This window comes from Taudactylus pleione, unplaced genomic scaffold (assembly GCF_031769625.1).
Source record: "Taudactylus pleione unplaced genomic scaffold, aTauple2 ptg000430l, whole genome shotgun sequence".
NCBI classification, from domain to species: domain Eukaryota; kingdom Metazoa; phylum Chordata; class Amphibia; order Anura; family Myobatrachidae; genus Taudactylus; species Taudactylus pleione.
In genome coordinates, this window is record NW_028284832.1 from 788813 (window position 1) to 815763 (window position 26951).

A 26951-nucleotide genomic window follows, 5' to 3' on the forward strand; every position below is an offset into this window, starting at 1 on the left:
TAGATATTTCCCGTAACTCTGAAAGGCGTGTAATAATCAGCAGGGAATGAGATGGGCTCCTGATTTTATTCTTTCAACAGATGGCTGTAAAGGAAATGACATTAGCGCAACTTGTTGAATTTTTATTTTTCCCCCGGAGAAATATTACAGCACCGATATTAATTTGGAAACAAAACTTCATGTTTACGGGTATAGAGCAGGACAAGACACAAAACAATTGGGCATTTTGCATAAAACTTTAAGATGCTGGCTGGAAGACGTACCGGAGCGAGGGACAAAGGGTAGCCATTATTTTATTTATTTCTTTATACTGGCAGGGAAGGAGTTAACTGCGCCGACTCAGGAAGGTAGAATCCATTACAAACCTACAGGTTTTGTGTTATTGTTTTCTCGCCTTTTCTTTCCAACCCCCCCCCCCCTCTTCTAATTCTGCCAACTGGCGCCAGCCTGTGCCAAGACTCCCAACTGGCAGATGCCGCGCGCAGCAGATGTTTTCCTAAAGACGTGGGAGCGTTACCAAAACTGTAGAAATTGTGCGAGGTCAACACCAGCTGCACAGGGGAGATGTGTGGGTGGGCGGGGTGCCAGTCTTGTCTGGCATCAACTAATTCCAGGTGTGTTATTCAAGGTCCCCCCAGGATTGGAGGACAGGGAAGGGGAGCTGCAGGTACGCGGACCAACTGTTTTCAGGGAGTACTGGAACAAACCACAGGAAACAAGAGACTCTTTCACTCCAGATGGCTGGTTCAGAACAGGTAAGAGGAATAAAAAAAGACTACAGGTGTGTCCTCCTACACCTAGCCTCAATACGCCATGTGGCGCGAGTGATCTGCGCCAAGCGGTGCAGCTCATTTTCCACGTCTTATTTCGCAACGCAATGCAACAAAACCGCTTCACGAGAATGCATTGTTTAACTTGATATGTGACCCTTCTATATCTGTATATCTGTGTGCGTCAATCTGTGCAACGGGATGTGGCGTGGAAAAAAGCCGCGGCCGCTGCATCGCAGCACCTTCATATACAGATGCAGTCCCTGTCACACACAGATATACAAGAGTCGCATATCAAATGAATCGGTGCATTCTCATGAAGTGGTTTTGTAAGACCGCTTTTCAACTAAAACGCAGATTTGGGCGAAAAAGCAATTGGCGCAAGCCAAGCTGGGCCTGGCACACGAAGAAGGGCTGTTTGGCACGACTGCGGCACTAGTGTATGAGAACACATCTGCATACATAAAAGAAAACCGTCTAATGACGCCCGCAGGACCTATATGTGTGTAGTATTGTCTTTTTCTGATATGAGTAATATTTGTATCCCCTATCTCCAGTGGACATAGGGCCTGATTCATTACCGATCGCAACTGCGATTACGCACGCAAACGGCCGATTGTTACGTTCTGCGCATTCGTATGCATCGCAGAGCGCGTGCGCGAACTGGCCACTGCGATCGGGACCAGTGACTACGCAGACCCATCGCAGAGTGATTGACACAAAGATCCGTTTGCGGGAGGTGACTTTTGACGAAACGCAGGCGTGCCAGGGCGTTTGAACGCCATTGCAGGGGCGTGCGTAAATTATCCACTGCGATGCCTTACGCAGCCTGAGTACTCATTGCGTGCGCTGAAGTTAGCTATTTCTGCGGACGGTCAGAGCTCGTGTAAGTGTGCATGAGACTGGCGATGGTACTCGATGTTACCGATGGTTTCGCAGTCTTGCTAAACATTACGGATGTGTGTAAGGTAAAATTGTCATCCTTATGTTATACTGCGTGCTTAATCGCTATTGCATTCGCAGTTGCAATCGGTAGTGAATCAGGCCCAGAGAGTGATATGTACTATTATTGCTTAAAGATGCAAACAGGCATTTACCCCAGGTAACCAGAGATTCATCCACTGCATAGATACACGTTATACAGTAGTTGTATTCATGGAGGCATTGATGGAAGTAGCTATATTAGGGAAAAATGTGACACATTAGGCAAGAGTGACTAAATATCTCCATAGACAGCAACTGCAGCATCTTCCTGTACATGATTAATGGGCCCATTTATTAATGATCGCATTTTGCAATGCGATCAGGGCATGCAGTACTGCCCATGATCGCATTGCAAAATGCGATCATAGCGGCTGCATGTATGATCCGGCACATGCAGGGTGACGGGCTCCGCGGACTGCACATGAGCGCCGCCCATTGCCAGCGGAGGCATCTGGGAGATCCCTCCGCAAGATGGCGTTAGCTGCTGGTTTCAATATCGGGAATGCTTCACATTTCCGATATTGATACATTTGGCAGCATCGCATCCCCCATAGAAACCTATGGGGGAGGCGGCTGCCAGCGGCAATGGAGGGATCGATGTTGATCGACAGCTCGCCCCGTTTTGTAGGCGTGGCGGGGGGGTGGCTTCACAAACAGAGGCATTCCCAAGTGAACGCCTGCCGTTTGTGGGCGGCCCCACTGACATCACCAGTGATGTCAGTGGGAGAGCTTACAGCTCTATTAGAGCCGAAAGCTCTCTGGGGCTTGCGGCAGACGAGACCCTACCACAAGGATCTCGTCGCAAGCCCCGATGGTCGCGAAGGACTTGACCATCGCGACCATCATCCTGGCCGCTCGCTAAGGCTGTGGGTGGTAGCCTAGTGAGCTGCCAGGAGGCCAGAACATTTTTTAAATTCGCCCGCCCTCTGAATGAGGTCCTTAATTGACAGACACATTGCGGGTACACACTTATGTGCCGACGCTTGATCGGCCAATATATCTGCCAGTCTGTACACAGCATTACACGTGTGTCAGAAGCTGTATCATTTTTGTGTGTATGCCTGAGAGCTGGTGCAGACAAAAAGTGATAATGAGGATGGTAGTCGCCAGCGCTAGCTAGCCGCTTTTTGATTGGGTGATCACAAATTCATCTCTGAAAATGATAGGTGTTTTCTTCATCAATCCTGCATATATTATATGATTTTAGAAATAATTATTTAGCCATTTCCTATACGGGAAGGAAGATGATATTTGCTCTATTGTAGAGAGAACTTTTTATTTAAATCAAACATAATCACAGATGCGTTTTCTACGCTATCTAAACAAAAGTTTACAAACTTATATTATGATTATGACCTGTAAGTGTATCCGGGTGTGCGAACTTGGAAGACTGCAGCCTCCCGACTGGCTAAGAAAAAGCTTCCATTGCTTTGAGAGCCCTTTAACTTATTTCTGGTACGTAATATAGTTTATTACACAGGCTTTTTTGTATAGTAATGGGAAACGCAACCTGTTCTCTGTGCTTTGTGCTTCCACCCAAGAACTCAATCCAAGATATCAAATATTTCAGCACTTCAATTATAACATTAAGCGTTTTTCCAAAATAGCCTGCTTCGTTATACAGGATAAGTAAAAAGGAAGGAAGAGGGGAAGAATTGGAAAAACCATTGCACAGGAGTAAAAGTAGGTCAGAAAATGAAGGATACTCGGGTAGAGTCTCTACCCTCGCCAGTATAACAGCATATCTGGAGGGTGCAAAAATGTCCATTGGCTGAGGAGTTGGGAAGATCAAATGCATTCCTTAGTAAATGCAAATTAGGTGTCCGAGCGCATCTAGTTAATTAATCACATCCCATTTTCAGTAACATGATAAATTAGGGTTAGGTCTAGACAATACAGGGCTGATGGCCCTGTGACGTCACACCCACGTGACTCGGCCTGAAAGGGGGAGGGGCGGGGATGGTAACGGGGGATCAAAAGTGTGCCCTCGCAGGCTCGCTACGCTCGCCACGCTTCGGGCACGGTGGCTCGCTGCGCCCGCCACAAATATATATTCCCCCTCTATGCCCTAGTGGATGGTAACGCAGGAGCGGTCCAGCCTTCTGCAGCGGTCACGTGGTGTCTACGTCACAGAGGTCCTTTCTCCAACTTGGAAATAGCAGCAACCGATAAATTAGGCGACATGAAGGAAAGAGAGGGTCCAAAGGCACTCCTCAGTGTCGGAACAGACCCTGCGCCAGCCCTGAACACGTCTTTCGCGACCTTTGGCCTCAGGAAGCACAGCACTGCCCTAGGACGCTCCGGGCGCCTGTACGGGATACAGGGTGACGTTCCAGGCACGCTACAAGCCAAATCCAGGTGCTACGTGCCAGTGACAGTGCCGCTCCCTGGTCACTGACACCGCTTGCACACCCCTAGTTACGGTCCTGTAGGAGGTCGCGCACGGCCTTTCCTCCCTGTAATAGGCCTACTATTATCTACAGTCCAGAGGTCCTGGAGATCAGAGCTCATCCCTATACACATATTACAGCACACGCTATGCACCATCCATTTGCGCTTCTGTATAAAAGCGCAGTTTTTAGATGCACTTTGAGCCATTTAATAAACAGCGACATCTTTGATGCTAATGCTGCAGGAGGCGTTTTGTGCCGGCTTCTGCGATCCGCTGCTGCGTCCGAGGATGCAGCCTTCAGATCATCTGCGTGACCATCCTGCTTATGCTCCAATTGGCTATGCGTACAAATCTGAATCGGGCACATTGGCATGTACCGTGGCATTCACTAGCAGCACAAGTAGACGGCTCGTGCAGGTAAAGCAGCGACGCAGGTCTGACATTTTGCCATTTATAAGGCTTGGAAGAGAAATTTGCAACTGAAGTTTCCATACTGAATAAAGCATCGATGGATCTGTTTGTGGGTTGTTTGTTTTTTATTCAATATAAACGACATCACTATGGTACCTCCACCTTCTCTCTTCCATGTCCACTTTATATGACCGATGTAATAAGCTTGCTGTGCGCTTCTCTTATTATACAATGAGTCTGGCGGATTCCTGCGTAGTTCTGGCCTTCCCGAGTCCCCAGAGTTCTTTCCCCCCCATGTCCCTCTCTGTGCAGATTCCAGCACTGTATCAATCTTGTTTAATAGAGTGAAAGGGTTATTGGCGGGTGTTAGGTCTCCAGGAGCGGGCGTGAGATGGATGACTCCACTCCCCCCCGCCGGCCGCACTGATGTACAATGAAATATTTATGATTTATTCCGGCTAATAAACTGAAATGAAGAGTGTGATGTATGTGAGCAGATGGAGGACTATTGATGCGGCTCCTTATGTGAGAGGGGAGGGGGGATGCCACACGCACATACAAGAGACAGTCAGACAGAATCCCACTCCCCAGTGGATGAGAAGCCCCCCCCCCTCCCCTGTTCATTCCCAAATACAGCGAGAAAAAATGTCTCGTGTTCATATGATACATCTCTGAAGTGCACCTGGGTGTAGGTTGGGTAATTAATCATTTTTGCAAAATGCTCTTTGTCATAATTGATAGCAACATTTCTTTCTTTAATTGGAAGAGGGCCAGTGCGTTTAGTTTGGGCATTCGGAAAAAAATTTGAGACCGAACTGATTGACACTAAAATCATCTTTATAATTAACGATAATCATTTTCCAATTTATTAGAAAAAAAAAGTGTATTATTGTTTCCACAATCTGCGTCTGGAAGAGACAAAATTTAAAGGATACCGTACTTATTCATAGATTATATTTTCCTTTTAATGTGCATCTGTAGATGCCCATAGTGGAGGAATATTGATGTCTAAACTAATATTAATGAGAAGGCAGACTATCTATTCACTTGCGTGTTATATACCTTTCAGATTAGCAATCCCGGGTCTCTCCCTGGATTTTGAACACAGGTCCAATTTGGATGCCATCTGGACCAAGCCCCGTTCACACTGAACCTGGGTCAGCGCTGCAAAATCTATGGAGAGCCGCAAAAATGGCCTTTTTTAAGCTCACAAAGCTCCAATTTCTGAGTCCCGGGTCGACGTGTCCAACACTAGGTCGCTACCCAGGTTGGATTACCAGGTCAGTAGACCCGGGTTATTTTTCCTGACCCCTTTCAGAATAATCAGAATCCCTGGTTGTTGTGCGTTAACATGAAATAACCTGGAATTTTGCTGCTAATCTGAAAGGGGTATTATAATGCCAGGGAATGGGTATGTAATGCCGGCTGTCGGGATGCCTACTGTCAAAATACAGACAGCAGCATCCTGATGGTTGGTATCCCAACAGGGGTTGGGTAAGTATACTTACCCTTCTCTCCCTATCCCTCCCTTCTTGAGCCTAACCCTCCCCGTTAGTGCCTAAACCTAACCCCCCCCCCCTTCGTGCATAAACATAACCCCCCCCACCCACTGGTGCCTAAACCCCCCCCCCAACTGGTGCCTAACCCTCCCCGTATGGGTGCCTAACCCCCCCCCCCCTTCCCGCGGCTATGACTTCCCTCGTTCGGGCAGCCGTCCTTCTGGATTCCGGCGTCAGGATTAAGATAGGTGTCTGTATTTCGCCGCCTATCTTAAGTTCCTTGTCGGGATTTAGACCGGCAGCATCGCGGCTGCCGGTCTCATAACTACATCCCGGTTCCAGTGGTTGCCGACGAATTGCTAGTTTGTATTTTCAGCCAACAAAATGGCCACCTTTTACTGTACGTCTCAGTGATGTCACGGATTCCTAGTGAATGTATTTAGTAAGTCTTGGGCCAGCCCACAAAATGATGGCCTCCGCTGTCTGCAGGCTAAAATCGCAGTAGTGTTTCCATTTAAAAATATCATTCTTTTTCTTGTTATTTTCTCTCAATTTGTATTATCTACCAGACACCAGAGTTAATGTTGTCACCAATTAATCTATCAGTATGTTTTTTAAAGTGTGGGAGGAAACCAGGGCACCTGAAGGAAACTCTTGGGAAAACTCTGTACTGTCGCCTACTTGAAGTATGTCTGTTGCTCTTTTATGAACACAGATTTTCTTCCTGTGTGTGATAAAACTAGAGATGAGCGGTTCGGTTCTGCTTGGTTCTTTTCTCCAAATTAGCCAAGTTAGGATTTACCTTATTGGCTATCCAAAAGACGTGATAGCCAGATAGCCAAAAAGATGCCATTTTTCAGATCCCAACATAACCGAGTAGAACTGAACCGCTCATCTCTAGATAAAACTCTTTCTCCTCACCTCTATCTGCTTCACTTATGCAGGTAGACTTGCTGTAGGCTCTCATGGAATATAACCACGTATGCAGGTAGACTTGCTGTAGGCTCTCATGGAATATAACCACTTATGCAGGTAGACTTGCTGTAGGCTCTCATGGAATATAACCACGTATGCAGGTAGACTTGCTGTAGGCTCTCATGGAATATAACCACGTATGCAGGTAGACTTGCTGTAGGCTCTCATGGAATATAACCACGTATGCAGGTAGACTTGCTGTAGGCTCTCATGGAATATAACCACGTATGCAGGTAGACTTGCTGTAGGCTCTCATGGAATATAACCACGTATGCAGGTAGACTTGCTGTAGGCTCTCATGGAATATAACCACTTATGCAGGTAGACTTGCTGTAGTCTCTCATGGAATATAACCACGTATGCAGGTAGACTTGCTGTAGTCTCTCATGGAATATAACCACATAGGCAGGTAAACTTACTATATTGTTTTGTGGAGCATGACCTCCAACAGACCATGTATGGCCACCGGCTTTGTGCAAGCAAATTCATTGTCTCCAACAGATTATTCTTATTATTCCAAGCCTATAACAAAAAAACAAACCAACTTCCTGTATGTACAAGAAAGCAAAGTTTACCATTTACCTATAGATTCAAGTTCGTATAAGTAGTGCCTTCCCTAGGTAGTTATGCTAACTGCGCAGTGTAATTATGTATCTATGTTTCTTCTTGTCCTGTTTTCACCTTGTATGGCACTACAGAACCTTTGTGGCCTTTTATAATTAAATGATGATAATTGACAATTAGTTTTACATTTTAGTTGGTCAGGGAAGTTTGGGTGTGTAGGAGCACATCAGTTTCAGTATCTGAGGTTTGCAAAAACAAAACCTGTGGAGAGAGGGCTGATAATAGTGACATTCATGCTTTACGCAGCAATTTATAGTCCTGTGAGACACTTGTATCTGTAAAGGTTTTTTTTTATTTTTTTATTTGTCTACAACCTCATCTTTATAAGTAAATCCATAAGATCCAGTCTGGAAAAGTGTATGATGACTTGGTGCCGCTCATGTATAATAAAAGCCTTTACTGTGTGTGCTCTGTGTTAGCTCTCCGTAGGACACAGGGCATGATTCAGCCAGGATTGCAGTTGCTTATTCGCATGTAATCTACCGATTATTTTGCACTGCGCATGCGTACGTCGTGTGCGAACCAGACGCTGCGATCGGGACTGCGATCCCAGAGGATACACAGGCCCTGATTCAGAGGTGCTCGCAACGCTCTGAATCAGGGCAGGTCGTTTTTTTTTTTTTCACCAGCCTCCAGGCCACTCGCTAAGCTGTGGGTGACCACCCACAGCTTTAGCGGGCGGCCTAGCGATGGTCGCGATTATTGCGACCATCGGGCTTGTGACGAGACCCTTGTGGTAGGGTCTCGTCCACCGCAAGCCCCAGTGAACTTCCTGCTCTAATAATAGAGCAGGAAGTTCACTGCTGACATCGCTGGTGATGTCAGTAGGGCCGCCCACAAACGGCAGGCGCTCCTTCAGGAACGCCTCAGTTTGTCCAGCCCCCCCCACGCGCATGCCTACAAAATGGGGCGAGCTATCAATCACAATTGACAGCTGCCCCGTCTTGTAGTAGGTCCCGCAGCGAGTGAAAATTCACTTGCCCGGCCATCGACCCGCTTGCGAGCACTATGCACTCGCAAGCGGGTCTGAATCAGGCCAACAGTCCCATTGGAGTGATTGACAGGAAATGCCGTTTGTGGGTGGTGACGGGGGGGTGGTCAGGCAAACGTAGGCGTGCCAATGCTTCGCATGCCCTTGCAGGACCATGCTTAAATTTTCAACTGTGATACCATACGCTTCCTGAGGCCTAATAGTGTGCGCTGAGGTAAGCAGTCCCTGAGTGAGGTCTGACCTGCCTTACCTGTGCATATGCCGATGTTACCGATTGATTTGCTATGTTGCTAAAGTATACGGATGTGAGTAAGGGGAAGTGGGCGTCCTTATGTCAGGCTGCGATCGCAATGCGAATGCAAACATTTACATATCACCGCTGATATTAGCAACTGCGTTGCGTGCATATAAGCAGAATAGTGATCCTTGCTGAATCTAGCCCACAGCTTGCTCTGCAGACCTTGTTTTCTTTATATACCACGTCACTTTGTTCTGTTCGATTTGTACATAGAACCATTGGAAAGATGTTTTTACAAGACACATCCCAGTGACCGTATCTCCAGTCCACAGTTACATGCACCACTCCAGGAAATAGATGATGTGAAAGTCTCTTAATTCATTCTGAGCCCCCCTTGCTCCTTCCACCCTGGGGAGCGCGGTTGTGTTTACTACCTCAGAGACATCATCCTAGAGGCTAGGGAGAGAGCATCTCAATGCCTTTTTCAGGCTAGAATGGATTGCGGTGTACATTACAGGGAAGACAAGGAGTGATAGCTGTAAACAGAAAAGTCAGAGACTGATAGCTGTGTATGGGACAGCCGGGAACAGACAGCGGTGGACAGGACAAACCTGGGTAGATAGTTGTGAACTAGTTCAGTCAGTAATAAGTGAGACTGTACGAAACAGACAGTTTTGAAAGAGCATCGTCCAGGGCAGACAGCTGTGATCAGACATTGTCTAGGACAGACAGTTGTAAATGAATAGACAGTATTCGGGGCAGACTGATGTGAACAGGCAGCATCTGGGGCAGACATTTGGAAGCTGACAGCATTCAGGAAAAACAGTAGTGAAAGGGCACACTCAGGGGCAGTATCCGGGGCACACAGTTGTAAATGGGCATTAATTGGTGGCAGTATCCTGGGCACACAGTTGTAAATGGACAATATTGTGAATGTGCAACATCTATGGCAGACAATGTTGTGCATGGGTAGCGTTGTGAGCATACAGTAATGACAGGGCAGTATCCGGGGTAGACTGATGTCAACTGGCAGTGTTTGGGGCAGACAGTGTTGTAAACAGGGGCATCTGGAGTTAAGGCCCCCATACATCAGCAATCGATTGTGGCAATTCTGTGATTTGCAATCGATTGTGTATAAAAATCTGCAATGTATGGGCTTCACAGATCTCAGATTGCAACCAAAAAGTGATTGGAATTGTTAACTCAAGGCCCCCATACATCAGAGATGGATTGCAGCAATCGTGCAATTTGCAATCGATTGTGTATAAAAATCTGCAATGTATGGGCTTCACAGATCGCAGATTGCAACCAAAATGTGATTGGAATTGTTTAATCAGATTGTCCAACATGTTGGATTTCACAGATCGATTGGGGCTGTAGATTGCTAGTGTATGGACATGATCAGCAGATTTGCAGACCGCTACTAGTAAAATGATGGGCCTTTCAAGATTGCCAGATCTGTGTTTGCTGCAATCGATCTGCAAATCACTGAAAAAGATCTGTAGTGTATTGGCGCAGATTGTTCGATTGGGAAATCCTAAGATCGGGCAATAAATCTTCAAATTGTTCAATTGTGGTTTTCAGATTGCTGATGTATGGGGGCCTTTAGACAGTGTGATGAGGAGGCCATGTACTTTTGAACAAGCTCATTAAAAACAGCTGTGTACAGGATCCGGGTTAACAACTGTGCACACAAGTGAAGGGCTGCATACATTAGCGACGGATTGCCGCGATCCCGTGATGCTGCAACCCGGCATCGCAGGATCGCAGAAATCCAACATGTTGGATTTTCCCGATTTGACGATCGTGATCAAAAAATAATCGTGATTGTCTAATCGGGGTCATTTAACATGGAAAATTTCAGCGATCCTGCGACAGATCGCTGAACATCGATGGCGGCCGTCCGGTGTTTCCACCCGACAGATTGCCAATTTCCAATCGCGTCACAGGATTGCAGAAACCCCTCTCTGATGTAAGTGCACCTTTTAAGGAAATGTTGATCTGCCGGGACTCGGCCGGACACGGTTAGCTGTGCACAATACTCTGCCAGACATGGGTAGCTCTGACCAGAACTCAATCAGACATGGGTAGTTCTAACCGGTTCTCGGCCAGACACGGGTAGCTGTGCACGGGACTCAGCCGGACACATGTAGCTCTGTACAGGACTCTGCTGGGCACTGGTAGCTGTGCACAAGACTCTGCCGGACATGGGTAGCTGTGCACAGTACTCAGCCAGACACAGGTAGCTGGGCACAAGTCTCTGCTGGACACGAGTAGCTGTGCACACGGACTCTGCCTGACACGGGTAGCTGTGCACAAGACTCTGCCAGACACAGGCAGCTATGCACACGGACTCTGCCAGACACGGATAGCTGTGCATGACTCTCAGACACAGGTAGCTGTGCACAAGTTTCTGCCGGACACGGGTAGCTGTGCACAAGACTCTGCCAGACACAGGTAGCTGTACACACGGACTCTGCCAGACACAGGTAGCTGTACACACGGACTCTGCCAGACACAGGTAGCTGTGCACAAGACTCTGCCAGACACAGGTAGCTGTGCACACGGACTCTGCCAGACACGGGTAGCTGTGCAAGACTCTTAGACACAGGTAGCTGTGCAGGACTCTTAGACACAGGTAGCTGTGCAGGACTCTGACGGATACAGTTAGCTGTGCTTAGGACTCTGATGGACACAGGTAGCTGTGCAAAGGACTATGATGGACACAGGTAGCTGTGCAAAGGACTATGATGGACACAGGTAGCTGTGCACAGGACTATGATGGACACAGGTAGCTGTGCACAGGACTATGATGGACACAGGTAGCTGTGCACAGGACTATGATGGACACAGTTAGCTGTGCACAGGACTATGATGGACACAGGTAGCTGTGCACAGGACTATGATGGACACAGGTAGCTGTGCACAGGACCCTGATGGACACAGGTAGCTGTGTACAGGACTCGACCGGAAATGCTTCTGTACATACAGTAGATTATGACAAGTCTTCTAATAGGTTGAAGTCACTGAATATCAGTGATCAGTTCTTTCTATGGAAAGTAGATGTAAATGCTGTATGTTCTTGACATTGTTGGTTATATGTTCTTCCTAGGAGACACTGCAGTGTACAAGGACAACTCTTACTGGATCCTTGGCCGGACTTCTGTCGACATAATAAAGAGTGGAGGTTACAAAATCAGCGCTTTGGAGGTAGAGCGCCACCTATTGGCTCACCCTAGCATTGCAGGTATCTACTGTGCCTCTTGAGAAGGAAAGTACCTGTACACACTAGGCATGCAGTAGATATCGCACAGACCATTTTCACTTCTTTTCTTTCTTTGCCTCCCTTCACAACATTCAAATAAATATAAAATGGCTTATTTTGATTTATCATATCTTCTGTTTAAAGCCTAGTGCTTCTGTCCCACTCCTAGACTATACTAACAATAAGAGTGCACTTTTATTATAGGACTTGAAAAGGCTGTAAAAATGTCTTAGACATAATTTTTATTAAATATGTCTCAAGCTCAGGACTGAGAAGTCCTACCAAGGACAGGCTCTCTTTTAGGGTTTGGAAGAAGTTGCGCCATTTTCAAAGGTGATGCACCTTAAATTATAAATGATAAATTTTATGCACTTATTTACTATCACAGGAACGCTAATATATGTCCCTCATAATGAATTTCTGCATTATTTGCCCTCGTATCTAGATGTGGCTGTGATTGGAGCTCCAGATATGAAGTGGGGGCAGCGTGTAGCAGCCATTGTGAAACTGTGCGACGGCCAAACGCTTTCCCTGAACGAGCTAAAGCAGTGGGCAAGGTGAGTAGAGGCACATAGACCTGACCTGACGCCACTGGCAGCTCCATATTATGTGTTTGTTGTGTGTATGAATATTTCCCAATCTATACTAGATGTTATGTTAATCGGCATGTACGATGCCAGTGACTAAGTCCTTGGACTATATGGGACTCAATCCATGCTACTAGATCGATACTGATGATACATACAGTATTATTGATTATTATTTGATCAGCTGTGGATTGATTAAAAGTTAACCTTATATTATCATTATAGGTAAATCCATTAGGTGCCCCAGACCTTTAAACTTTATTCAGCACAATAAATACAGGAAGCACTGTGTTACAATTTAACAATCCAACACTTGCTGATTAAGTTACAATGTTGCAAGCTAGCTTATTACCCTCCTAATATTTCTGAGAAAGTACCATTGATACTGCTGTACTGGACAATATATCAAGTGAATGTATGATTCTTAGCGCTGGTAGTGTCCCTTGTCTATATATAGCACAATTAGCATTCAGAATTCAGAAAATCATCGTGGACTGGGCAATAACCAGCCTTACATAACTACTTAAGTAATTATCTTGACTACAGTGTGAATTTGACATCCCAATAATTATAAAAGGGTGTCTATCTTATTAGGCATCATAGCATCTAAGATGGGTAGGAGTCAATTAATATCATTGAGATAGGTATTGAGATAACAATAGACTCAACACAGCAACACATTAGTGGATCTGCCATTTTAATATTTTGTATGTTTTGTTTGATATCAATCTTTTAACCTTATATTTCATTGTGTATTTTCCCCTCTAAGGGGGCTAACTAATTTTAGGTAGTAACCAATAAAAGTAAAATTTTACTTTGCAACTATATATTTTTTTCCGTGCGCCCATTATCCACAACTCCTTTTTTCTTTTTTTATTATATGATTCAACTTAGTTGGTTAGGGCTGCACCCCCGTGAATATACGGAATATTGAATCAATAATTATATAGGGGTTTATTATCAATTCAATGACAGAGTGCAGGTATTTTCTCCCCTTTTTTCCTTTCCCTATGTCTATGAATATCTGTGCAGTAATAAGACTCTATGCATATAAGGTGTGAGGGCTCTGCATTCTGTGCATGGAAAAAGATGCTGACCCCTATAGTTCCATAATCGTAGTATCATGTAGGTCTGTTATACTAATATCACTCAAGCTCTGAAAATATTGCTGTGGATATGTTGGGTGAGGTTACTGCCTTAGTAGTAGCTTATTAAAACTTGCCGTGCTTCCTATGATGCTGTGGACGGCCCACGGTCCCTGTGCAGAGCCAGCATGCCTGTGATGTAAGTGATTTAGCCTGCTCTTCTCTTGTTTAGGGCAGTCATGGACCCGTACTGCATTCCTGCTGAGCTCATCCAGGTGGAAGAAATTCCCAGAAACCAAATGGGAAAAATCAATAAAAAGCAACTGCTGGCTCACTTCTATCCACAGTGAGAGGATAGTGTATACCTGCCTGGACACACACGGAATACAGTGTCTCTGTATTCTGGACCTTCAACATACCAGACCCTGAACACCCCAATCCACCCTCACCTCATTCTGCCCCATAACACAGGACAAAGCCTCTGTACTCATGTCATTGCCCTCTCAGCTCTGCCGCCTCCTCGCTGTGGCATGCCCACCATTAGCTCACCCCTATTACTTCTGAGTCTCAGTTGGTACCACATTCCTATCCTTCTTTAAATTTGGTAATCAAACCATACCCTAAATAAACCATCTCTGATCCAGCACTTCTTTCAAGCAACTGCCCTACTCTTTACCTCTCTTTTACCCCCAAGCTACCTGAGCAGCTTGCGTAGGACTGCCAATCTCTCTCCCTCTCACTTCTTGGCTCTGTAATTTCGTTCCAGGCTACACTTGTAAAGGGTCATCCTGCCTGAGTTGAATGCTTTTATTTCAGATGCAGGCACCATCCCAGAGCACTGGACCAGTTCCAGGAGTCTGGGGGAGCAGCAGAAGAACCTAGCACTGCTCTGGACATATATGTACATATTGGTCTCCTTATGTACTGCATAGTGTATTATTATACAGTCTTAATAATTAACCCTATTGATGACCTATTCTATAGCAGTGCACCCCTAACAGTGCATGTTTTGCCGATCTCCAAGTTGGTGCACAGGTGTATTTATTCTTAGCTGACACATGTTAAAAGATCCACAGGTGTTGCTAATTATTTCATTTGTGATACTGAGAAGAACATGCAGCACTAGTAACATTCTATTATATTACTATTTCTTTTGTGGTCATGGTGTGGGCTGGGGAGGGGGGGTTTCCAGGCACCCGGAACCCCTCTCCCCCTCCTGCATTTGCCTATGCACGTCCACCTCTGAATCAGGTTCAGAGACAGAATGTAAGGTGAAAGCTAATACACCTGACCCTGATGCGCTCCTCAACTAAAGTAACAAGTTTGGAGTTCTAGATCTATACCAAAGAAAGGTACTTTACTGATAGAGCCATATGCCTTCACACTGGATGGCGTTTGCAGTCTCTGTGCCCTGATTCAGCTGAGGACGCAGCTAAGTTTATTACTCAGATTAACAATGCGCCGGACCCGTGCTGCTCATGTGCAGTAGGGGTCTGCGATGCTGCTCGCAGTTCGGATAAGAATACTGTCAGAGATCTTGGTCGGCTGACGGAGATTTCCTGCCCTGTTTTCTGCATCTGCGGTGGCCGGCTTGCTTGACACCCATGGGTCACTTAGCTGGCCAATGGTATCCCAGATGATCCGATGTTGAGCTCTAGAACACAACTCAGATCTGTGATGCTTGCAGGAGGCGCGACGCCTCCTGTAAGCAGCTGAGATAGCACCTCCATCCGCTGCTGAATCAGGCCCCCTGTTCTACGTGTATCTGTCCATGTGTATATCTGTATTCCATGTTTGTGGCATGGAAGAGGTTGAGGCACAGATGATTGGGGGGGGGGGGCTCTACATGTTTATTTGTACTTGGCCCCAAAGTTCCTCTGAGACCACCTTCTAAAAGTGATTAACATTTTTCTTACTGCAAAGTCATTTTCCATGTCCATCCTCCTGGACCTCTCTGCTACCCTAACACTGTTGATCACCCCCTTCCCCATACTTTGCCCTCCATTGTCCTTCGTGACGCAGATCTTTCCTACTTCATTTGCTATAGTACTTATCATACCAGCTCCATCCAGTATCTCTCCCTCGGGCACAAGCACTGCCCCCACTAGCTGTTGGGATCCCTGAAGGTGTGCTCAGTGCTCTGCTATTCTCACCGTACACCTCTACTCTTTGTGTACTCATTTGGCCTCCAGTACCACTAGTGTGCTGACAACACCCAAATCCACCTCTCCTCCCCTATTCTCCTCTATTGTCTCCTATTCTCCCCAATCTCATGTGTCCAACTGTGTCTCTGCCATATCCATGTGAATGTCTCCAAGCTGCCTAAAGCTAAATATGTCTAAAACTGAGTTTACCATCTACCCTGCTCTCAGAGTCACCACAATCTCCTTAGTCCCCCAGACACAATGCTTTCTTGTCGCCCTCTGCTTTACTGTCCACATCCAGTCTCACTCCGTCTATCTATGATTTACACGCTTTCCTTTCCCAAGATGCTTCCAAAGTTCTTCCTCTCCTGATTGATTATTGCAACCTCCTCTTATATGATCTTCCTCACACCCATCTGTCCCCCGATTCAGAGAGTCCAAAAAGCCTCGGCAGTGCCAGTCGCCTTCTCTTCTCACTGATCCTCACCTGCTGCATAACTCTGTAAATCCCCATGTCTAGGAATCCAATTGAAATGATTCTCCCTTCTCCTACCAAACCTACTACACCACCAGCACTACACACATCTCAAACATACTCTCCATCACAAAGTCTTAGATGTGCCATTGGCTGCGCCTCGCTTCTTCTCTGAGAACCAAGATCCTGATTCAGACCTGCTCACGAGTGGGTCGATGGCCGGGCAGTGCGCACGCGCGAGCCCTGCAAGCAGTGAGAACTTCACTCGCTCGGGGCTCGCAGCAAAATGGGGTGGCTGTCAATGTTGATCGACAGCTCACCCCGTTTTGTAGGCGGGTCGGGGGGGGTGGCTGCACAAACGGAGGCGTTCCCGAAGGAACGCCTGCCGTTTGTGAGCGGCCCTACTGATGACAGTAGTGAACTTCCTGCTCTATCAGAGCAGGAAGTTCACTGGGGCTTGCAGTGGACGAGACCCTACCACAAGGGTCGCAAGCCCGATGGTCGCGATAATTGCGACCAGCGCCAGGCCACCCGCACAAGCTGTGGGTGGGCACCCACAGCCATGCGAGCGGCCTGGAGGCGGATTTTTTTTTTTTTTTTTTTTTTTAAAAGCCCTGAATCAGAGCGAGCACTCGCAAATAGCGAGCGCCTCTGAATCAGGACCCAAGACTGACAACCATCTACAATACTTCTCCCATGCCACTACCCAGGTATGGAATTTCCTGCCGTGCTGGATCAGATTCTTCCCACAGTCTTTATATCTTGAAGCGCTCTCTGAAAACTCACCTCTTTACTAGAACCAACTTTGCTGCCACCGATACTGCCCACACTGGTATAGTCACGCTACTGTGCCAATAGGCTTTCTTAGCTCAACTCTGCTCACTCTTTCCTCACCATTTTCCCGCTAGATGGTAATATCCCTCACAAGCTCAGCTTTCCCTACCCATTGTTTTAAAATCCTCAGTTAAATTGGCTACCTGATGTTTCTGTTTTATATGTGCTCTGTTTTCTCCTCTGTCCGGCGCTGCAGAGCCCCGTGGCGCCTTTAGAAATAAAAAAAATTATAATGATTATAATACCCCTGCAATTATAAAATGCTGCTGTGTATGGTCGGTAGAAAAAAAACCCATGAAATTACGCATCTCTTAAACAAATGAAGTTATTTTATCATAAGCTTTCATTAAATTTTATAGTAGCAAAAAATGTAACTGTGTTCCTCTTGCATAAAATATTTTGTATATTGTTATTTACTTGCAGAACAGTCCTATAACAGGGAGTATTTTATACCCTGATTTTCTGCAGAGCAGTCTTAAGGTGCGTATACACTAGCAGATAGAGGAACGACAGTACCATTACAACATTGTAATCGTACAGTCGTTCCTCATAATGTGCTGTGCCTACACTAAACGATATGTCATTCAGTGCAGGCACCCTCCCTCATCCCCGAACATGCCCCATCTGTCGTTATCAGCAGATTGACCTGCATGGTCAGGCGATTATTGATGTCCGAAACGACCAGCGGAAGCGCGCATCGCTGGTCGTTTCTGACATTGTGGTGCACTATTAATGAGCGACTGAACGATTACGATGAAGTAATCGTTCAATTGCTCATTTAAATCGCCTAGTGGATACGCGGCATTATAATGTGCTGAACTGTGTTCTGTAATTACCTGCAGGGCAGTCTTGTAATAAACTGGATTGTATACTGCTCAACTGCCTGCAGAGCATTCATACAAGAAGATTTTGCTGTACGTAGTATGAACAGAGCAGGGGTATATCATGCAGGACATCATACTGTAATTACCTGCAGTGTATTTCATATAACATCTAGAACATGATAATGGAATGACTGCGGAGCAATCCTCTAGCATGAGGCACAATATACCATAATTACCTGCAGAACAGTCGTACAGCATGTAGTGCATTATACTGTAATTATCTGCAGAGCAGTCATAAATAGGAAAGATATAGGGGTCTATTTACTAAGCAGTGTTAGGAGACAGAGTGAAAGTGATAAGGTTCCAGCCAATCAGCTCCTAACTGTCATTTTTCAAACACAGCCTGTGAGATGACAGTTAGGAGCTGATTGGCTGGCACCTTATCACTTTCCTAACACTACTTAGTAAATAGACCCCATAGTATAAATACCTGCAGGACAGTCAGGTCTTACAGAGCGTTTCAGTGTAATTACCTGCAGAGCAGTCCTAGGACATGCAGAGCTTTATGCTGCATTTACTCATAGTGATCGAACATGTAAAACATATTGCACATAACTTGCTATAATTATATAATAAGTAAAAAAAAAAAAAGAATATATGCTACAACATAAGATGAATAATATGTAATGTTAAGCACTTTTCTACTTTTTAATTACCCTGCGTGCTATGACGGATTTATTCTTGGGCTTACATCCCCAGTGTGGCCCTGATTTCAGTGACATCTCCCGGACTTGGCAGGCTGATCAATACAAAACAGCAGAGGCTCATTCATAACTGTTCCTGTGACAGGCAGGACCCAGCAGGGAATTAATAGCAGACCAGCCACTACCGATCCATCTCTGGGCCAGTCCAGCCGTAGGTAATGAAGTACAATGAGTATGTGTGTGTGTGTGTGGGGAGAGTGGGTGGAGACTGAGGCTCTAAATCATTAATATAATTCCAGAGAAATCTGTTTTGATAAATGGGACCTAAAACGTGCCTGCCGCACTGCAATTAACCTCCTAACCTAGCCACAGGACTAGTGACATGCCTCTTCCCCCATTAGACTAACGACAAGTCTAATTCCTGGAAGAGTAATGACATTCTCAGTCTAGGGTCAGTGACTCTCATAAAGCAGTACACTTATAATCCACAAACAAGCCGAGAGGGTGACCGTACTGTTCTGGATGCTGCAAGTAGATAGACTGATTCGGTCTGTAATAAGCTGATTTGCAAACTTGAGCGTGATTAGGAGGTAAGAGAGTACTACTTTTTCAGTATGTTAATAGAGGACTGATGCATAGGTGTGAATAAGTTTTCCTACTTTTACAGTGCAACATTGTCACCTTTTCACTTGCATTTGTATTAATATGTGAAGCAGAGTTAAAGCACTTACACCTATTTGCTGTACATTTGAAGTTGTGTTTTATACATTTTTCCCCTTTCAAACATACAGTTCGACCCAGGAAATTTCCAGGGCTTGCTAAGATCAACCTGGGTCCTGGCTCAGCGTGAAAGTGTCTGACCCAGGTTGACTGTCCAGGGTCCGTGACCCTTCTCGCTACCAGGGTTTTTCCCTGCCCCGACCAGGGACGCCTGTAGTGTGAACATTTAGACCCAGGTCACACCAAAAGGAAGCTGGTTGGCTGTTCGGGGCACTGGCTGATGACCTCATAGGCAGGCGGCAGAGCAGACAGCATGGCTCACTGGGGTGAAGACGAGGTGCGCAAGCTGCTAGCTGTCAATTACGCCCTTCTCCTGAAATAACACTGTGCAATGCAGCACAGAGTAAGCAGCTGCATCAAGCTCTCATTTGCTGTGTGAAACAGGAAAAAAATGCATGATTAAAGCAATTCAGTCTCCACCGACCACCCAGCACCCAAGTCATCACCCACTTTTCATGACCTAATTTTTGTGAGCCAAAAAAGCATCCACTTTAAATGTTTGAAACTGATTGCCAGGGCTGACATGGCTTAAGTGTGAAAGGGGTCGACCCGGGAATAACCCGGATCCAAGGGGTAGTGTGGTGTAATGGTTACTGACTCACAGCACTGAGGTCGTGGGTTCGATTCCCACTACAGTCCTAACTGTGTGGCGTTTGAATATTCTCCCTGTACTTTCGTGGGTTTCCCCCGGGTACTCCGATTTCCTCCCACACTCCAAAGAAATAAGCTAGTAGGTTAATTGGTTCCCAACAAAAATTAACCCTAATTATTATTTATTACCAGTTATTTATATAGCGCACACATATTCCGCAGCGCTTTACAGAGAATATATGGCCATTCACCTCAGTCCCTGCCCCAGTAGAGCTTACACTCTATGGGCCTGATTCAGACCCACTCGCGAGCGGCTGTCCGCTCGCAAGTGGGTCGATGTTATGGACTGAGCATGCGCACGACGGAGGGAGCTCCGTCGTGCGCATGCGCCAGACGCGATGAGCGAAGGAAAGTCCTTCGCTCGTTGTGTCCGATCAAAGGGGGCGTGCTGTCAATGTTGATTGACAGCACGCCCCCTTTGGTGGGCGTGCCGGGGGCGTGCCTCCCTGACGGGGGCGTTCCCACGGGAACGCCTCCCGTCAGAAGCCGGCCCACTGACATCACTAGTGATGTCAGTGGGAGTGATTTTGGCTCTGATAGAGCCAAAATCACTCCGGAGCTTGCGGTTGAAAACCTCAACCGCAGGCTCCGGCTCGCAATTTCGATGGTCGCGATGGTCTCGACCATCGCGGCCATCACAAAGCACGCTCGTATAGCCTGTGGGTGGTGACCCACAGCTATACGAGCGTCCAGGAGGACGCTCCATGAAAATGGAGCCCGGCCCTCATTCAGAGCGTGCGCTCTGCTCAGAGCGTACGGCTCTGAATGAGGGCCAATATTCCCTATCACATGCACACTAGGGTTAATTTTGTGTTGGGAATCAATTAATCTACCAGTATATTTTTGGAGTGTGGGAGGAAACCGGAGTACCCGGAGGAAACCCACGCAAGCACAGGGAGAATATACAAACTCCACACAGGTAGGGTCGTGGTGGGAATCGAACCCATGACCTCGGTGCTGTGAGGTAGTAATACTAACCATTACACCATCTGTGCTAATGTGTATGTGTGTGTGTACATGTGGTAGGGAACATAGATAATGTACAAATATTCTCTGTAAAGCACTGCAGAATATGTGTGCGCTATTAAAATAACCAGTAATAAATAAATAATAAAATCATTAGTATGAATATGGGTATTCGTGTTGTAACATGGTTTGAATCCGTGTTCACACACTGGGGCCGGAGCAGGGTCGGAGTCCCGGCTTATGTTTTAAAATTGTATTAATAACGTAGGCCGTTTTGCTGAATAATCTTGCGATGTTTCGCACTGTGCATGCATCCAAAGCACAACATATTCAATTAGCAGAAACAGTGGGCAATTCAGAGTCCTATAAAACCCGGTTGCACCGCATTTGCTTTTGGAACAATTAGCATACGTTCCTAAGTTACCATCACGTTTTGTGGGTGTGTAGATGGAATGGCCTGATTTAGGATAGATCTCTTGCAGCAGGTATAGGTCTTGTGCAAATACGCTCTGATAGTGATGATGGCTATTTCGTAAAGTGAATACATAGATGTGGACAGCTGGGAATAAGAGTCACCCTTCTTTCTGTGCGAGCAATGCAGCCAACTTGCATTCAACTGTGGAGCAGACCCATAATTATTATTATTATTATCATCATAATTTATTTATATGGCGCCACAAGAGTTCTGCAACGCCTTACAAAGTACATAAACAAATAATTTGACAACGGACTTACAGTAAAAAATAGGACAAGGACATGGATAATATACATTGATACATAAGTGACCATAACAACATATGCAACAGAGCGTAAGCAACCAAGTGTTAGGTGCCATGGTGGTGGGTAAGAAGTAGGTGAAAGTAAAGTAAGGAGAAGCACAAGAGGGTAGAGGCCCTGCTCGTAAGAGCTTACATTCTAAAGGGGAGGGGCAGACAAACAGGTGTGACACAGATGGGGTAAATGGAGGAATGAGCATGTTGCAGCAAGTTAGGATGGGAGCTGGAAGGCTTTGATGAAGTAGTGAGTCTTGAGAGCCCGTTTGAAGGATTGTAAACAGGAGGAGAGTCTGATAGGGAGAGGGAGAGAGTTCCAAAGGTCGAGAGCAACACGGGCAAAATCTTGGAGGCGGGAGTGGGAGGAAGTAATAAGTTGGCATGAGAGGCGGCGTGTATTGGTTGAGCGAAGGGGGCGGCCAGGAGAGTGGAGGGAGATGAGGTCAGAGATGTAAATGGGAGAGGAATGGGTGAGGGATTTGTAAGCAAGTGTGAGAACCTTGAATTGGGTTCTAAAGGGGAAGGGGAGCCAGTGGAGGGCTTGTAGGAGAGGGGAGGCAGATGTAGAGCGTTTGGAGAGGAAGATGAGTCGAGCAGCAGCATTGAGGACAGACTGGAGATGAGAGAGATGGGAGTTGGGGAGGCCAGATAGGAGAAGGTTACAGTAGTCCAATCTGGATATGACCAGTCAGTGTATGAGGGTTTTGGTGGCATCCTGGGTGAGAAAGGGTCTAATCTTGGAAATATTTTTGAGATGGAAGCGACAGGACTGTGAGAGGCTCTGGCTATGTGGTTTGTAGGAGAGGGAGGAGTCCAGGATAACTCCAAGACAGCGCACTTTGGGGCTAGAAGAGATAGTTGTACCATCAATTGTTAAAGAAATAGTGGGAAGTGAGGTTATGTTGGAGGGTGGAAAAGTGATCAGCTCAGTCTTAGACATATTAAGTTTAAGAAATCGCTGGGACATCCAGGAAGAAATAGCAGAGAGACAGTTGGAGATACGAGTGAGGAGAGAGGGGGAGAGGTCAGGGGAGGAAAGGTAGATCTGAGTATCATCAGCATAGAGATGATAATGGAGGTCAAAAGAGCTGATGATTTCACCTAGAGAGGACGTATAGAGGGAGAATAGTAGAGGTCCAAGAACGGAACCTTGGGGAACACCTACTGTAAGAGGCTGTTGTGGGGAAGAGGAGTCATGAGAAGAGACAGAGAAGGACTGGTCTGAGAGGTAGGACGACAGCCAGGAGAGAGCAGTGTCACGTAAACCAAGGGAGTGAAGGATTTGCAGCAAGAGAGGGTGGTCAACAGTGTCAAATGCATCAGAGAGGTCAAGGAGAATAAGCAGAGAGTAGTGGCCCTTGGATTTGGCAGCAAGGAGGTCATTGCTGACTTTTGTGAGGGCAGTTTCAGTGGAGTGGAGAGAATGGAAGCCAGACTGAAAAGGATCAAGGAGGGAGTGGGAGGAAAGAAAGGTGGTAAGGCGTTTGTAAACAACACGCTCAAGGAGCTTGGAGGCAAAAGGGAGGAGAGAGTTGGGACGGTAGTTGGAGAGAGTGTTGGGATCAAGGGTAGGTTTTTTAAGAATGGGGAGACTATTGCATGTTTGAATGCAGAAGGGAAAGTGCCAGATGAGAGGGAGAGATTGAGAAGGTGGGCAAGATGGGAACAGGCACAAGGAAAGAGGTAGCGGAGGAGACGTGAAGGGATAGGGTCAAGGGAGTCGGTGAAATGGATGGAGATGGGTGATCAGGGAAAGAATGAGGTGTAGAGAAGGGGGACTGGTGGGATGTGATGTCCTGACGTATGGAATCGATTTTGGGTGTAAAGTAGGTAGCAAAGTCAATGGCAGTGAGTGAGTAGGGGAGGCGGGGAGGGGGTGGACAGAGGAGGGAGTTGAAGGTGGTAAAGAGACGTTGGGGATTTGAGGACTGGGAGGAAATTAGGTTCTTGAAATAGGACTGTTTAGATAGGGAAAGGGCAACACTGTAGGATGAGAGCATAAATTTGAAATGGAGAAAATCTGCCTTAGAGCGTGATCTTCTCCACTGTCGTTCGGCGGTTCTTGAACACTTTTGCAGATATCTGGTGCATTTGGAATGCCAGGGTTGTAGTGTGGATCTGCGAGGGTGAGTAGTGATTGCCGGTGCAGCAGAGTCCAGAGCAGAAGTAAGGGAGGCATTGTATAGGGAAGCAGCTTGTTCAGGGCAGGAGAGAGAGAGGATAGGGGAGAGAAGCGAGTCAAACAGGGAAGATAAAGAAATGGCATTGCTAGCCTCAATGTTACGTTTAGTGATGGTGGCCTTCGGAGGTAGAGGAGAGGAGGGAGAGAGAGATAGGTTAAAAGAGAGAAGGTGATGATCAGAGAGGGGGAATGGGGAGTTGGAATAATTAGAAATATTACAGTGGTGAGTGAAGACTAAATCAAGTGAGTGCCTACTCACATGTGAGGGTGAGGAGGTACATTGTGAGAGACCAAATGTAGATGTGAGGGTAAGGAGTTTGGAGGCAGAGGATTCTGTGGGAATATCAATTGGAATATTGAAGTCACCAAAGATAATGGAGGGGAGGTCAGAGGAGAGAAAGTGAGGGAGCCAGGAAGCAAAGTTGTCAAGGAAATTAGAGGGAGGGTCAGGGGGACGGTAAATGACAGCTACTCGCAGGTGTACTGGTTGGAAGAGGCGTATAGCATGAACCTCAAATGTAGAGAATGTAAGGGATGGTTCAGAGGGTAGGAGTTGGTAGGAGTATCCTGGGGATAGAAGGACCCCCACACCACCACCATGGCGATCCCCAGGGCGAGGGGTGTGAGAGAAGGTGAGGCCTCCAGAAGAGAAAGCTGCAGGGGAAGTGGTGTCAGAGGGTGAAATCCAGGTTTCAGTAATGGCTAGGAGATGCAAGTTTTTGGAAATGAAAAGCTCATGGGTGGGAACCAGTTTATTACAGACTGATCTGGCATTCCAGAGGGCACAAGATAGAGGGACAGAGTTTATGGGAGAGATGTGAATGAGATTATCAGGGTTGCTGTGACGAGAAGGTGAGATTAATTTGGGTGACCGAGATGAATGTAGTGGAGAGATTGTGCGGGCACCAGTGTTGGGAAGGGAACCTGGAGGTGGTGGACAGGGAGGGAGTTTAATGAGATGTGGGTGGAGGTGGGATGGCATGGTGTGGAGAGGAGGCTTGGAGGAAGGATTAGCGGAGGGGTAGTAGGACTCAGGTGGGGTAGAAGAGAACAAATGTGGAGTAATGGGAGAGGAGAGGGAGGAAGTCAGACAGAGGAGGGGAGATAAAGGAAGGAGGAGGTGGAGGAGATAAGGGGGAAATGATAAAGGTGGAAGAAGGGGGCAAGCAGTGGATCGGGTATACACTGAGTGGAGGAGGAATTGGATGAAAACATGGTCATGGTGTGGCTGGGTAGAGTTTGGGGAGGAAATCTAGATGTAGGAACAGAATATATATGTAAGAGAAAGTGCAGATTTGCAGAGAATCAAGTAAAAGTACAGTGGAAGAAGGTGTATTTGTGTATTGATAAAAGGTTATAATTGGGGGAAGGAAAAATGGAGATTTAGTGGGGAAGAAATGGATTATTAAAGTAAACTGTGTTAGAAGACAGATGACAGGCCTGGCAAATAATTAAGGTAGAGAGAAACTGAAATTGGCACAGATACAGTACATTATGCTGCAAAATATTTGTGAAATCAGAGAGCCAGCCCAAATATTAGCAAATAAAGAGTGAGTCCAGTGAGTAATGTCCAGGTTGAGCAGACAGCAGTTGCTTGTAGAGAAGAGATTGTGAAATTACATATCTTGTTTATACTTTGTCCAGATGGTCAGGTTTTTTGGATGGGTTGAGGTTAGAGTGGTCTCATTCTATTTGACTTCGGTTTAACGCCGGTCTAACACCAAAATATGAATATTATGCACTTATTAATATTATGCACCAGCGGCCTGCAGCCTCTCAATGAAAGTTAAATAGTGAATGCTGACATGTGTATGCAATGATTGCAATCAACCCCCAAAACCCACCCACTAAAATGGCAAGTAATAAAATTCCTAACACAAACAAACAATGAATACCACAAAGCTAAGAGGAACTTGGTCTGGTTTGCAATACACTGCGCAGACATGCTTGCCAACATTTGGCTCCCTCCTTCCGGGAGGGAGCTGTCAGGCTTACAGGGCTGGGGGCGTGACGCGGCCAAAGGGGGCGGGGCCCGTCACATGACGCAGCGTTGGGGGCGGAGCATGGGGGCACGATCGCGTCATCGTGGCTCCGCCCCCTCTTCACAATGCTGTGATTAATGGCATTGTGCAGCCAAGGGTGGAGCCACGATGACGCGATTCAGCGCGAATTGCGTCACCGGCCCCCCTGCTGCCGGGGTTTGTACTTAAAGGCGCGGGGGGGGTGTGGACACATTGCCGGGGCTGGGAGGATTGCCTGCCTTCCCGGGAGGTCGGGAGCGGCACCCGATTTTCGGGAGGCTCCCGACCAAATCGTGAGGGTAGGCAAGTATGTGTGCAGATAGTTTAGACAGAGCTGCTGCAGCAGTGATGGAATTTACATAGATATACCTAGTAATCAGTAGATACTGTAACTGCAAACATCAGAATATACTTCCAGCAATGTTTGGTTTTAGATATACCTAGTAATCAGTAGATAGCTGCAAACATCAGAATATTCTTTCAGCAATGTTTGGTTTTAGATATACCTAGTAATCAGTAGATAGCTGCAAACATCAGAATATTCTTTCAGCAATGTTTGGTTTTAGATATACCTGCAGATGGAGGAGAAAGGCGGGGTCAGTTCACAATCGATAACAGCAGAAGATAAAATCTAATAAATGCCGGTCTAACGCCAAAATATGGATACAGTGCACTTGTAAAATTATGCACTTATTAATATTTATTTATTATTTATTTTATTTATTAACAGTTTCTTATATAGCGCAGCATATTCCGTTGCGCTTTACAATTGGAAG

General features: G+C 46.3%; 1 protein-coding gene across 5 annotated transcripts in view; it reads left to right on the plus strand.

Annotated features, from left to right (window-relative positions):
- The window catches only part of ACSF3 (acyl-CoA synthetase family member 3), a 96058-nt gene that overhangs the window by 36228 nt on the left and 32879 nt on the right, over positions 1 to 26951 (plus strand). For 2 of the 5 annotated variants that reach the window (XM_088447348.1, XM_088447349.1), the window contains exons 7-10: positions 629 to 755; positions 11997 to 12131; positions 12595 to 12706; positions 14054 to 17708. In XM_088447348.1, coding sequence (XP_088303474.1) covers positions 629 to 755; positions 11997 to 12131; positions 12595 to 12706; positions 14054 to 14171 — 492 coding nt within the window. In that variant the 3' untranslated portion in view covers positions 14172 to 17708. Of the gene's footprint in view, positions 1 to 628; positions 756 to 11996; positions 12132 to 12594; positions 12707 to 14053; positions 17709 to 26951 lie in introns of those variants that run through there. The other 3 variants (XM_088447350.1, XM_088447351.1, XM_088447353.1) reach the window with 3 other exon arrangements.